Below are 15129 nucleotides of genomic sequence, written 5' to 3'. Positions count from 1 at the left end.
CGCCAAAGAAGTACTCACCCCCAAGAAACTGGCTCCTTCAATCATTTTTTTGGAGGCAAACACAGTGTAATGATAAACATAGAATAAATACCACTTTGTGCTGACCCTAGATAGCCCAAGTTCGCCTCTTTCTGGTGTCTGAACCTTGAACTCAGGCACCGCTGAGACTGCCTGGATTTGATTCGTGGACCTACTGCTGCATCCGGAACCATCTGGGACTACACTGCCTCATCTGAGCCATTTCACTTCTCACCCCCAGGCTCCACGCTGATGCCTTTCAGGACTGACCAAAGGGGCAGGATAACCTGCTCAACTCTGGGTTCCAGTAGGTAAATATAAGAATAAGCCCATCGGAAGATGGGACACAGGACAAAAAATAAACCAGAGAAAGGTGCACCAACATACCAAGGAAGAAAGTATGGTTCCACTTGTCTTCGAATTAAAATTGTTTCCGGCGATGGCCAGCGCCACGTTCTGGTTAATTGCACTGGTTCCTTCTTGGTCTTCATCAGAGCCATTGGCACGACTTTTTCCACTACGGGCATCTGCAGCTATAATGAAAACATCATTGGCCTTACCATACTGTCCAACAATTGTGCTTCTTGGTATTTAGGCAAGGGCTGGAAATTTATGCCCACATAAAAATCTGCACATTTCTAATGGGCAAAACATGGAAGCAAGCAAGCTATCCTTCAGCAGATGAATGGATAAACAAGCCGTAGTACGTTCAGACAATGGAGTATTATTCAGCCCTAGAAAGAAATAAGCTATCAAGCCATGAAAAGGCATGGAGGAAGCTTCAGTGACTGCCAGGGCCTGGGGGAGAGAGGAATGACCGGGGAGAGCACAGAGGAATTTTAGGGTAGAGAAACGAGTCTGGTTGATATCATAATCATGGATACATATCATTATATATTTGTCCAAACCCACAGAATTTACAACCCCAAGAGCGAACTCTAATGTAATCATGGACTTTGGGTAATTATGATGTATTTCTATTGGTTCATCAGTGGTAACCCATGTTACCACTTGGTACTTGGGTGGATGCTGACAACAGGGGAGGCTGTGTACACAGGGGGCTGAGGGGCGGGCGCATACAGGAAGTCTCGATACTTTCTGTTCAATTTTGCTGTGAACCTAAAGCTGCTCTTTAAAAGTCTTTAAAAAATCTTTGCTGATGAGAAGCCAAAAATCAGTATTTCCCTATGTCTCCTACCCAAGGCCCACAGAGGGACTGATATTTATTAGTCACTAAAGTCTACACAGTAATTAAAAACCTGATGTCAAGTGGGGCGCCTGAGTGGCTCTGTTGATTAAGCGTCTGACCCCTGATTTCAGCTCAGATCATGATCTCAGGGTTGTGAGACTGATGTGCTGCTCATCAGGCTCCTTGCTCAGTGTGGAGTCTGCTTGCGATTCTCTCTCTGACCCTCCCCCCGACACGTGCACTCTTTTTCTCTCTAAAATAAGTAAATAAATCTTTTTAAAAAATCCCTGTTATTAATTGTACTGCTAAATTGCTACCGTCTCTAGGAAAAGGCAGGCAAATAAAAGAGACAAAATGCTCAGCAAAAGATTCAGCTGGAAATTAATTTTTCAAACTGTAAAAATGAAAATTTTCAAAACTTTCATAACACTTTCCTGTAATATAATATTTTACAATTTTTTTCTAAGTTTTTATTGAAATTCCAGTTAGTGTAATAGTGTAACATGGTGTAATGCTTCAGGTGTGTAATATAACATTTTTTATTCTATTCATACGTTTTAAATAATGACCAAATAGAAAGGAACCCATAATTACAGAACTAATCTGTTCCTTATAAAATAACAAGCTAAGGTCACAAATTCGGCAATAATGTATTAAATTCCAAATGTCTGAAATGTTAATTATTATCTCTATGTAATATAGATATACTTATGTTTAGATGTTTAGATGTCTGCAAACAAAAGAAGGTCCCACCACTTAAAAGGCTGGTTTTTGACCACCAATGACACACAAAGTTTTTGCTTAAGCAGTTCTTAGAAAAGTGTATTAAAAACACTTGCAACCCATTGATTTGTTAAAAACTCATATTTTGTTATGCTTGTCAACATTGTAAGTATTTGGATCTTCGATTTTTCAGGAAAATTAGATTGCAAACAGTATATCCTTCTGCTAAAATTCTGAAAACAGAACTCAAATATTTTTAGAACTCAGTGTTTTAAAATAATAGTTTATTATTTGGGTTTAAAGGTGGCCAAGTTCTTAAACAAATGGTAAAATGAATAGCTTGTGGCCTTTATGTAAGACCTGATAACATTATCAGATTTGAGGATGCATTCTTACTTCCCCCAAATATCCACAGGGTCATGGTTATAAAAGACAGACAGAAGGACATACACATTTGCCACATAAAACGCTTTCATAGCGTTTTATGGTCTCTCGGTTTATCCTTATCACAATCCTAAGATGTAGACATTGTTACCATATTTTTACAGTTGAGGAAAGGTTGAGAAAAGGCATTGAAAGGCTGAGGAATTTTTCAAAGGTCACATGTAGCCATAAATGGGCTAGAGTTTGAATTCAGCTTATCTTTTTAAAAAACTATATCCTTCTTAGTGTATCAATCTACGGATTCCATATGTAATAGTTAAGCTATATTAGCTCTAATAATAGAATACTTCCACTGATTTCCCACTTGTCAGCTACATCATGACTATAAAGGTCGAACCCATACATCAAGAAACCACTGAGATTTAAAAGCTCGGGGACCAAGTGCTGAAAAGCTCTGATCCAAAGGGACTAATTTGGGAAATTCTCATCAACATGGACACACAGGAGAATGTGTGCCAAAGCAGTTTCCTGCTTTGGGAACAAATGAGTCATAGGTCTTTGAATGGAACTTTCTAGAAACTTTCAGCAAAATTCTGGAAATGGTCTGCAGGTCACTGGCTGTGCTCTGGATTATATCCTTAAATCCTGAAGACAATTCGGGGCTCAGTCTGACATGTGAAAAAGTGTTATATTATACACCTGAAGCATTACACCATGTTACACTACCAGAGAATGTTTACCCGCTGGGCCAAGCCTGCTTTCATACATCCCTTGCCCATTTCTGATCCGTCTTTGTTCCCTAACCCACACTGTAATATGTAAATAAACTCAGGAGGTACACAAACTCCTTTAAGACAATGTATCCTTTCCTCTTGCTGAAAAATGAGAGATACTGACTTCCAACTCCAGAATCAGCCTTTTAAGACCAAAGGCAAAATTCCTCTGCCATGGCAGAATTTCTTAATACGGAAGACACCACGATTACCATGATTTTTTTTTTTTTTCCAGTTAGAGTTGGGAAAGGCAGAGGAGAGAGAGAGAATCCCAAGCAGGCTTCACACTCAGCACAGAGCCCGATGCGGGGCTCAATTTCATGACCCTGAGATCGTGACCTGACCTGAGCCAAAATCAGGAGTTGGATGCTTAACCAACTGAACCTCCCAGGTGCCCTGACACCATGATATGGAACAATCGTTTAAGGACGCTTGAGTCTGCTTCTTTCCTAAGCCATTCTTAAGAGAAAAGACCGGGAACACCTTATTTCAATGCCTTAGAGTGGTGATCTCCCAAGGGAATAATTCTGTTAGTATTTCATCCTTTGTGATGGATGGTCTATAAAGTTCATCATATACCAGCAGATGGGTGAATGAGTGAAAAAATGATTTCTAAATGAAAAACTGTAAGAGACTCTTAATCATAGGAAACAAAGTGAGGGTCGCTGGAGGGGAGGTGGATGGGGGGGATGAGGTCACTGGGGATGGACAGTAAGGAGGGCACGTGATGCAATGAGCACTGGGTGTTATTCTAGAACACTGATGAATCACAGACCTGTGCCTCTGAAACCAGTAATACATTATCTGTTAATTAGCTGAATTTAAATTTTTAAAATGTTGAAAAGAAACACCACACATGACTATGATTCTTTACAAAATAAACAAAGAGTAAACTTATTGGAACCAAAAAAAAGAAAGAAAGAAAGAAAGAAAGACAAAGGAAGAAAGAAAGAGAAAGAAAGAAAGAAAAGAAAAGAAAACCCAGACCCCCAAAACCCCCCAACACTTATTGGGACTCATGTGGAAAAGTTCTGAGAGCACCGGTGTGGAAAACTGCTCACACAAACACATCAGCACTAGAACTAAGAGCGGAAACTTCATTCCAGTGGGGCACTTGGCAGGGGCCCCTTCATTCAGTCCCTGAAGGACACTGAGGCATTATTACCTGTAAAGTCATAGAGTTGCGGCAAAGCATCCAAAATGATGCCAACCAAAGGCAGGTAGAGGGCAGCGATTTTGACCTTCACTTCTGGTTTGACGCAGCGTGGGTCCAGGTCGTGAGAGCTCAGAAGGCTGTGGATGGCACTGACCGCTTTCCTTTGCACTTTGCTGATCCTGAGACAACACAGAAAGCTAGAGGTTATGGTGAACGGAGATCGGCCAAAACGCTCTTAAACAACAAGGAGGGATCAGAACGCTCCTGGATCATTGGGGTGACATGTGAAAACCAAGGAAAAGGAGGAAGAAGTGTCTACAATCCAGAAAGAGACAGTCTGAGTTCTGTTCATGGGCTTGATGTTTCAAAGTCCACCATATTGTAGCATCTGGTAATTCATTCCTCTTCATTGTTGAGTAATATTCCATGGGGTGGATAGAACACATTTTGAGAGAGAGGGGTGGGCTGTGAAGTGGGGGAGAGGGGCAGAGGGAGAGGGCGAGAGAGACTCCCAAGCAGGCTCCATGCCCAGCGCAGAGCCTGACATGGGGCTCGATCTCACAACAGTGAGATCATGATCTGAGCCAAAATCAAAAGTCAGATGCCTAACACACGGAGTCATCAAGGAGCCCCAGATCACATTTTAATACCCCATTCATCAACTGGTGGACGTTTGGATTATTTCCACTTTTGGCTATTATAAATTATTAATGTTGCTGTGAATATTTGTGTATAAGTTTTTGTATGGATATAAGTTTACTTCTCTCGGATATCAAGTTTACTTCATATCTCAGGGTAGAATTACAGGATTTTATGGAAACTATATTTATCCTTTAGAGGAACCACTAAGCTGTTTTCTTTTCTTTTTTAAGATTTTATTTATTTATTTGAGAGAGAAAGGCACAAGCAGGGGGAAGGGCAGAGGAAGAGGGAGACAGATTCCTCACTGAGCACAGTCTGCCCAGAGGCTCGATCCCAGGACACTTTGATCATGACCTGAGCCGAAGGCAGATGCTTAACCATAGGAAACAAACTGAGGGTTTGTTTTACCAACTTAACCAACTGAGCTTAACCAACTTAAGCTTAACCAATTGAGCCACCCAGGCGCCCCACCACCAAACTGTTTTCAACAGTGAATACACCATTTTACAAGCCTCCCCAAGTTTCTGTTTTCTCTCTGCCAATGCTAGTTAGTATTTACCTTCTTATTATGGCCATCCTAGTGGGTATGAAGGTGCTATGGACTGTCTGTGTCCTCCCAAAATTCGTATGTCCTTCCCATCCTAACGTGATGATGGAGGAAAGGCCGTTGGGAGGGGATCAGGTCACGAGGGTGGAGCCCCATTCATGGGACTAGTGCCCTTATGAAAGACCCCAGAAATCTCCCTTGCCCTTCGGCCATGAGAGAATATAGCAAGAAGATGACCATCTGTGAACTAGGAAGTGGGTTCTCATCAGACACTGAATCTGCCAGCGCCTTGACCTTGGACTCCCCAGCCTCCAGAACTATGAGAAATAAATTTGTGTTGTTTAGAAGCCCCCGAGCCTATGCTGTTTTTGTTACAGTTGCCTAAAGGAACTAAGCGAGAAGGGGTATTCCTCTGGTTTTGATATGCATTTCCCTGATGGTTAATGTGGCTGAATACTTTTCTCAGGTGCTTATTGGTCATCTCTTCTTGGAGAAATGTCTATTCTGATCCTTGCCTTCTAAAGAACTGAGTTACTTGTCTTTTTGTTATTGAGTTGTAAGATTTAAAAATTATATAAAGAGCAGGGAGCCTGGGTGGCTTAGTCAGCTAAGCCTTTGACTCATAATTTCAGCTCAGGTCACGATCCCCTAGGTCACGAGATCAAGCCCCCTGTCAGGCTCTGAACTCAGTGGGGAGTCTGCTTGGGATTCTCTCTCCCACTCCCTCTGCACTTTCCTTCACATGCACGTGTGCTCTCTCTAAAATAAAAAAAATAAATCTTTAAAAAAATGATATAATGCACACAAATCCCTTATTAGGTCTACAATTTGCCGATATTTTCTCCTATTCTGTGCATCATCTTTTCATTTTCTTGATGATGTTCTATATACCACAGAAGTTCCCCCTTTTAAGAAATCTAACTTACTTATTTCTTTTTCTTTCGTTGTGCCTATTTTTGGTGTCAGATCTAAGCAGCCATTGCCTGATCCCTCTTCATACGGATAATGAAGATTATCCCTATGATTTCATCTAAGTGTTTTGTAGTTTCAATCCTTATACTGAAGTCTTTGATCATTTTGAGTTAAGTTCTGCACATGGTATGAGATAGGGTCACAACTTCATTCTTTTCCATGTGGATACTCAATTACATCAGCATCATCTGTTGAAAACACTACTCTCTCCCCCTTGAGTTGTGTTGGCACCCTTGTCAAAAGTCAATTGACTATAAATGTGAAGATTTATTTCTGGACTCTTAATTCAGTTGCATTGATCGATAGGTCTATCTTTATGGCAGAACTACTATTGCTTTGTAGTAGATTTTGAAATCAGGAAATGTGAGCCCTCCGATTGTGTTCTTTTTTAAGATTGTTTTGGCTATATTGGTTCCCTTGAATTTTCATATGAATCTTAGGGTCAGCTTGTCAGTATCTGCAAAGAATCTAGCTTGAATTCTGAGAGGAGTTGCACTGAACTTATAGATAAATTTGGGGAGTATCACCAACTTAACAGAATTAAGTCTTCTGACCCATGAATACATCATGAGTCTCCACTTGTTTCGATCTTTTTATTTCTGAAGTGTTTTATAGTTTTTGGTGTACAAATCTTATATTTCTTTTGTTAAAAATTTAGTCCTATGATCTTTCTTATTTTTTGATGCTATTCTAAATGGAGTTTTCTAAATTTCATTCCACATTGTTCACCACAAGGATATGGAAATATAATTGATTTTTGCATATTGATCTTGTACCTTGCCACCTTGCTGAACACATTTATTATCTTTAGTAGGTTTTTAGTGGGTTCCACAGGACTTTCTAAAAACAAATCATGTCATCTGTGAACAGAGATAGTTTTACTTCTTCCTTCCCAACATGGGTGCTTTTATTTCATATTCTTGCCTCCTTGCTCTGGGTAAGGCTTCCAGTACAATGACAAGTAAAATAGAAGTAGTAAGAATGGATAATCTTATCTAGTTCCTGGTCTTAGAAGGAAAGCAATCAACCTTTCACTGATAAATACAATGTTAGCTTTGGGTTTTTCATAGATGCCCTTTCTGGGCTTGTAGAAGTGCTCTTCTACCTCGGTAGGATTTGTTGAGTGTTTTTTCAAGAAGGGTATTAGATTTTGTCAAATGCTTTTTCTTCATCTCTTGAGATGACTGAATGGGTTTCGACTTTTATTCCATGCATTGAGTGTATCATATCAATTGATTTTCCCGGTGTTGCATTGGCATCTTGCATTCCTAAGATAAATCCTACTTAGCTTCAGCGTATAACCCTTCTTATGTGCTGTTGAATTCAGTGTTCCAGTATTTTGTTGAGGATATTTGTATCTAGAGTCATATTTTGGTGTTCAGTTTTCTCGTGATGTCTTTTGTCTGATTTTGGTATCAGGGAGACACCGGCTTCATGAAAGGAGTTGGAAGGTGATCTCTCTCTTCTATTTTCTGGAAGAGTGTGTGAAGGATTGGAATTAAGTCTTCACTCAGAGCTGCTAGATGATTTCCGCATGCTTGAAAAACACTAGGGATTTAAGACGTGTAGACATTTGTAGGCAGCCCCAGGTGAGGGGTTCTAGGGAGACTTCTTAGAAACTGAAGCTAGGGCTCTTGCACAAGTCCAGACACTGAGACGTGTCTCACTGGCCCTTGCCCTTCAGATGCCCTTTAGGTGTTGCTGAGTCTAGTCATTGTTTTGGCAGCGAAAGGAAGTACTGATAAAGAGGAAGGATTGTTCAAAGAGATTTTTCTGAGGCTTTCGCCCACATGGTAAAGTCACTAATAAGTATGTGACAGTTATTTCTAATGACTTTCCAGGGGAGTAACTGACAACCCAGAAATCGGGAATTATTGTGTTGCCAAAGGAGAGACACTCTTAATTAGCTACCCTCTGGGAGGCAGAAAAGGTCCCGTGTGTGTGTGTGTGTGTGTGTGTGTGTGTGTCTGAAGAATGTGACAATTAAATTACTGAAAATGACATGACGTCCTCTGAATATAGTCTTACTCCGTTGCTAGTGAAATTATAGTAACAATTTTATGACGAATCAAAATAGATGTCAGGGCTGCTTCCCGACATCTCAGTAGAAGGGAAACAGAAATTAGAAACTTCCGCTAATTAAACACTAAAGAGTACTTTCCGATACCACGTGGATCAGTGCTAGCAAAGACAATTAGGGAAAATGTGTGTGTGTGTGCGCGCGCACGTGTGTGCGTGCATGCTCACGCTCACGCGTTGTGTACGCGAAGGCAATTTTCTTTGTGCTCAAACCTCATTCTCAACGCCTTATGGGTCAGGGTACTCTGTGTTGCTGTGGAAATTCATGCTCGTTATACAGTAAAAAGTTCTACTGAGAAACCTGAGAGAAGTGTAGTTAGGATTGAGAGAAGATGAGATGGAAGCTCTCTGTGGAAGCACTTGGGACCTGAATTTCTGGAAAAAGGCAAACTTTAGGGAGAAGAAAATTCCGTTTCTCACACTGGCCTCCTGGTAGGCAGAGACAGACATTCACTTGGTGAACATCACTGGCAAAGTGCTTAGGGTACTTTTGTGATTGCAGTTAACGTAAACGGAAGGTTCTTCTATCATTGTTTCCTTCTCTAAATTATAAGCGCTTAGAGAAAATTTGAAAACTTCCCATTAGATGAAAATCTGAAAACATACAGCAATGCTGCCACTAATGAGCATAATTTATTCCAGAAGCTTCTTTAGCACAGCGAGGAAGAGCGGAGGAGTCGTAGGTAGAGGTTGTCCAGGGAGAGCAGTGGTGGGGTGTGTAAGGGTATACCTTGTTACAGGAGATTCAGGATTCAGGAGACCAAGGCTCTGGGTGGGTTCTGCTATGTATGGGCAAGTTCGTTCCATTCTTTGTGCCTAACCCGAACACCAAAAGGGCTGAGCTTGAATTATCTATCAATGCCAACAATCTCTAGATCTGAGTCCCTGAATGGTGAGTTCTACTGGGGCAGGGAATTTTGTCTCTTTTGTGCACTGATGTACCTCTGATATACTCCAGACTATAAGCATTTGGTGAGTGTTGAATGGAATGTATACTATTTGGAAGGCACTGTCTCCTTCCGTCCAACTGGACAGATGGGGGTTTTCTAATCCTATGGCTCGGGGAGCACAGGGAGAGAAGGAAAGAAGGAGGGGAGGTCGATCTCCATCCCTGTCCGTTGACTTCAAGAGTAGATCCTGCCAGAGCCCATGGGTAATCAGGCTTACAAAAGGCGAAAGGATTTATAAGCCTTGGACCTCGGACATCTCTTTTAACCTGGGAAAGTCTCTCTGCAAGAAACCTAATCTGGACACTGGGTGACTGCCTTCCAGACAGCGGCCACTTCCTTTGTCAACATGAAGCCAAGGGGCACCTTGCTGCTGTCTGTGTACATAGATCACCTGGGGCATGTCTTATAAACGGCTTTGTTCCTAAGTTCACTAATCAAAGCATCCCTGGGAAGCCTGCTTAGTAGAAACTCAGTGATCAAGTGGCTGGAAAAAGCCATTTTATGAGGGTTTCCCTCAGTCCCTCATGCCTTTCCACGTTCCTATAAATACCTTTTTCTCAGCACATGGATGCTTCCACTCCTCAGAGCTGGTCAATGGTAGGGATTTTTGCCAAGTAAGAGAGGTTGGACTACAAAATCTAGGAAAGAGCTTTTGGTTTTTGCAGGGGTTTTTTTTGGTTTTTGATTTTTTTTTTTTGTTTTTGTTTTTGCTTTGTATCGCAATTAACACCTCTGCAACATACCCTTCTCCTTCAGCATCCAGAGCAGCAGCCAGTTCCGTAAAGAGAAGACCCGTGAGGAAGTGTTGCTGGCGGTACTCCGGGGTCAGATCGAACATGCTGGCAATCTTCTGGTCCTGGAAACTGGAGCAGGAGCTCGAGTTCTACAAAAATGCAAGGATTTAAATTAAAAAATAAATAAATAGGGGCGCCTGGGTGGCTCAGTGGGTTAAAGCCTCTGCCTTCGGCTCAGGTCGTGATCCCAGGGTCCTGGGATCGAGCCCCACGTCGGACTCTCTGCTCCACAGGGAGCCTGCTTCCTCCCCTCTCTCTCTCTGCCTGCCTCTCTGCCTACTTGTGATTTTTCTCTCTCTCTCTGTCAAATAAATAAAATCTTTTAAATAAATAAATAAATAAACAAACCAAGATGCTTGTTTAAAAAAAAAAAAAGGAAAAAAAAGAAATGCAAAGAGCAGTTCCAAAAGGAACAGGAACAGGAATTAAAATCACAATGGCCCATACTTCAGGAGCCTGGGTGGCTGGAGTGGGGCTCGATCAGCCCTTCCCAGAGACAGTCCCCAGGAGGGAGCTGTACCCCTGGTGGTCGCTTTGTGTTCCCATCCCTGCCGGCAGAGAACTGTCAGCTGGGAAAGATGAAAACAGAGCTCCCAGGGTCTCTCACAAAAGGACTCCTACTCCCTTCCCCACCCCAGATCAGAAGCAAAGATGAAAGCTTCCTCTCGTATCATATCCTTGTAGCCCGTGGATCGGGAAACCCAGGGAAACAGGCACTGTGTCCCATGCTGTGGCTTTGAGCAGGGAATGCCTCTCCTGCAAACTGAGTCCTTGATTTGAGGTCCCTGTTTTCTCCGAGGCACTTCTCAGTCTGGCTTCCGCACACTGCCCAAATTCTGCTGCCGGGACTAGCAGGGGAGTCAGGCAGGGGAACTGTCAGAGTGTCTCTGGAAATCCTTTACAGCTGGGTGGGGCTGGAGCTCACCCTCTGGGCCCCAGGGTTGCTAACTTCCTGGAGTAGTCAGAAGGGAAATGGGGTGGAAGACTCAGGGCAAAGTTAGCCCATTTGGAATTGCCACTGTAAGTCTGATCCTCCCCAAGGCACACGGAGACGGTCATGTGGCTGACAACTAGCTCCTGTCTTTGGCATAAATGGCTACATTTTCTTTTTTATTTAGTAAGACAAACCTTCACCTTTGTATTAGTCTCAAGGAATATGCAACAAAAATAGACCCTAACATGGAGAAAACTTGTTTGCTGTCCTGAGCTACTGATTTGTCACCTATAAATGGAATGGGGTTATAAAACAGCATTTCCTTAAAGTTTTTCTAGAGAGCACAAGTCCCTTGAGAAATCTGTGGGGGCGGGGATAAAAAAGGTTTTCAATAGCAAAATCACTTTGGGAATCAGTGCTTATTAAACACTTTTCTCCTCCACCCTTTGGGTATTTACAATTTACACTAACAAGCTAGAGATTCTTGGGTGGTCTACTGCAAACAGACCTGTTAACACAGGTTAACAAAACAGGGTTTCCAAAACTTATTTGACTCTGGAATTCTGTATTTGCATAATACCTCTAGAATCTGAGGCCCCTGCTGAACCTAACCTGTGAGAAACTGTTACCACAAAAGATCGCCCACGTCAGTCAAAGCCTTGTCTCTAAATATTATACAAGTGTTATTTGTGTGTGTGTGTGTGGCAGCTAAAGAACAAGACTCATTAGAAATACATTCTCTATAAAAGAGACTGTCGGATTCATTTATGACAAGATCTTTTTAGTGCTTCAAGAACTAAGTAATCTGGAGTATAATTCAAGATGGACTCATCTTGCACCCAAAGGCATTTTATAACAGTACCAACAGAAAGTTCTAGAATAGCTCAAAGATATAATACCAGTGTTAAAAACCACTAGTAGATCATTTCGGAATAAACATAAAGAAATAGGCAATTTCATGAATTTTATGGTTCTGGGGTGCAGAAAAAGGAAAGTGAGCAAAGAAGATGGTCCCCCTCATGTGGAAAGATGATTAATGCCAGAGAGAGGAAGCTACGTGGCTTATCTATGAATTTCTAAATTTTCATCATGCGTGTGGATTCTGTGCTCTTCCTGGCTTCAGCAAGGACACCTGAGCTTAGGAAGAAACCAGTCACGTACCGTGTTAGGGGTCAGTTAGATGCACAACACTGGGTACCGTTTTTGTGTGCATCTGGATCAACCGATCTAGCGTGGACAGCTTGATTTTCCTCTTAATCAATAAGACCAACCTTTACAGTAATAAACGACTCGACTAATCAAATCAGAGTTTGAGGAATTCTGGAGCTGATCACCTGGGAGGAGATGGAGGGGCAGGGGGACGCCGGAGCAGCATCGACGTTCATAAAGAAGAGGTTCAGATTCAGGTAGTGCTCGTGGCTGCAAAGAATTCTCAGAAACTCCAGCCTCATGGAAATGAGCGTCGGAAGGTTGGTGAGCTTGGCCGACAGCTGGGAAGAAGAATGAAAAGAGGAAAGAAGTGTTTATTATAAGGCAAACGGAGTCCAAGCTGGCAGATACAAAAATCTCCTATCTCTCCAGATTAGGACAATCAATTTAATAAAAATGAATGGGACAGTGCAACAGATGGAAAGTTCTATATTCCGGGGAGGCCCAACGAGTGGTCACGCATCACTGTTCCCCTTAATAACTCTAGCCCAACTCTAGCCTGGCTCCTTGACCCGACGCCCACCCTTGTCACATCTACAGTGCTGTGGCCAACCTGGGCAGCAAAGAAGCTGGAGGTATGTCTTCGGGCTCACATAATGTCATTAATTTCACAATTAATGTCACTGTATCCGAGGAGCTAAATGAAAGGAGTTGACCCCACATGGGGCCACACAAAATTAACGGAATAAGACTGGGTGACTCTCACATCATGACTGTTCTTTTGTAGTTGCTAATTAAAGTCCCCATTGGGGAGTTCTCAGACCAGTTCCCTAGGTAAAGGCATCACCTTACTGAGGAAAGTATGTGGTCCCAGCAAAAAGATTGGCGTTTGCCCCAAACTAAGAGGGGAGGAAGTGGAAGAGAAAGCAAGAGACAGCTGGGAGAGTCTTTCCTTCAACGAGGAAACCATGAGAAGTACAGCATAGGGAGGACAGTCAACCGCACTGTAGGAACACTGTACGGTGACAGTGGGGACCACACTTGTCGTCGTGAGCACTGCGCAATGTATAGAACTGTTGGATCACGATGTTGCATACCTGAAACTAAGGTAAGATTCTACTCTTAATTTGACTTCAATTAAAAAAATTAGAACAAAAACAAACCACGCAATAAGCCACGGAAAGCTGACAACAGTGACAAAATGGAAGAGAACATTTGTTTCCCTCAGGGGAGGTGACAATTGAAGACCCAGACTCTGAAGGCAGCTTCTTTTAAGGCAAAGCAAGGAAAAGGGGGCCATGTGGGACCGTGAGCCTCTCAGTTCATCATCAGCAACCTCGCGCCCCAGCAAGGGAAACCAAGCTTCTCATCCTTGTGAATGGACACGCCTCCTCTTCGTGGACTCTGAGAGTGGTTTTATAAATGACATAATTGAAATGAGCAACATATTTCAGCCATCTTAGAAGAAGCCGTTGCACTGTGGGTCACTTTGCTTATAGGATAGGTGAGTCTGTAGTTAGACTTTTACTTGAAACAAATGAATACCGTTACATGTTACGTAAAAAATAAAATGTGGCTTTTGTGCAACAAAGTTACCAGAACCTATGCTCTTTGTCAGTGTGTCTTGCTGGCTGACTTTGGACCAGTGGAGCCACCAGCAAACTCAACTGATCAGAACTGGATCGCATGCCCCTCACCAAACGGTCCCTCACCAGGAGCTGCTGGGTCAAACCAGTCAGAATGTGAAAGCTAAGATATTTGTCCTTGAAAGAAGGTCACAGTATAGCTATCTTCAATAGGGAACCTATTCATTAAAGATGGAAATTTCAAAATTATTTTTGGTGATGTTGAGAAGAGAACAAGATACAGTTCTGGAAACATCCTCCCCCAAGGTCAGGACCCATGGTGGCACTCCCCAAGGGATGGGTGTTCCCTTAGTGGCAGGCTGAAGGTGACCTCAAGCAACTGAAAAGCTTAGATTTGTGTATTGTTAGAGACTATTTTAAAAAGCCTGAGATCATACCCATGGTCACATGGTCTATGAATGGCAGAAAACATGACAGAATGTTCGGGTGATGGTACGCAAAATGATAAAATCAGAAGACTTTGGAAGAATATAACTCGCCTCAGGTAGGATGCTCACACTCCACCTACATAGCTGGGCTCAATCGCCCTTGACCCCAGGCACTGATCACTGCAGGTCTGTGTACTACGCTATTTATGCCAGCAGTACCCACAGACGTCACTGGCAAACAGAGCACAGAATCAAAACGACAAAGCCTGAACAAATCGAATCCAATTTTGGCTTTTTTTTTTTTTTAAAGATTTTATTTATTTACTTGAGAGAGAAAGAGACCAAGAGAGGGGGGATGGTCAGAGGGAGAAGCAGACTCCCTGCCGAGCAGGGAGCCCGATGCAGGGCTCGATCCCAGGACTCCAAGATCATGAGCCAAAGGCAGATGCGTAACCTGCTGAGCCACCCAGGGGCCCCTCAGCTCTGGCTTTTGGCAGATGAGGGAGCTACGGAGGCCAATGTAAGGCTGCCCAAATCACAGAGGCATAGAACAGCATCACGGGAATTAGAACACAGGTCTCCAGATTCCAAGTCTGAGGCTCTCTGGAGGCTGAGACACAAAAGAGGAAGAAAGAGGGGGAAATGAGAAGCAACCCCAATGTAGAAGAAAAGGAGAAGATTGAAAACACAGAGAGAGAAAGAGAGAAGAAAGGAAAGCAAGAGAGAAAGTATGAAGGGCCTGTGCAGGGCAGCCGGCCTCTCCTCTGGATGCCTTGTTGGTTTTTCGGTGATGGAAAGCGTCCAC

The 15129-nt window shown here is 42.7% G+C and overlaps 1 protein-coding gene across 3 annotated transcripts in view; it reads right to left on the bottom strand.

Moving 5' to 3' along the window:
• The window catches only part of DOCK8 (dedicator of cytokinesis 8), a 201939-nt gene that overhangs the window by 40098 nt on the left and 146712 nt on the right, over positions 1–15129 (bottom strand). For all 3 annotated transcript variants that reach the window (XM_032308620.1, XM_032308621.1, XM_032308622.1), the window contains 4 exons: positions 12496–12651; positions 10177–10316; positions 4253–4422; positions 406–551 (listed from right to left, as the gene is read on the bottom strand). In XM_032308620.1, coding sequence (XP_032164511.1) covers positions 406–551; positions 4253–4422; positions 10177–10316; positions 12496–12651 — 612 coding nt within the window. The remainder of the gene's footprint in view (positions 1–405; positions 552–4252; positions 4423–10176; positions 10317–12495; positions 12652–15129) is intronic.

The sequence above is a fragment of the Mustela erminea genome, chromosome 12 (assembly GCF_009829155.1).
Source record: "Mustela erminea isolate mMusErm1 chromosome 12, mMusErm1.Pri, whole genome shotgun sequence".
NCBI classification, from domain to species: Eukaryota; Metazoa; Chordata; class Mammalia; order Carnivora; family Mustelidae; genus Mustela; species Mustela erminea.
Note: the sequence above shows the minus strand (reverse complement) of the source record. Positions and strands in the feature narration are given on the sequence as shown.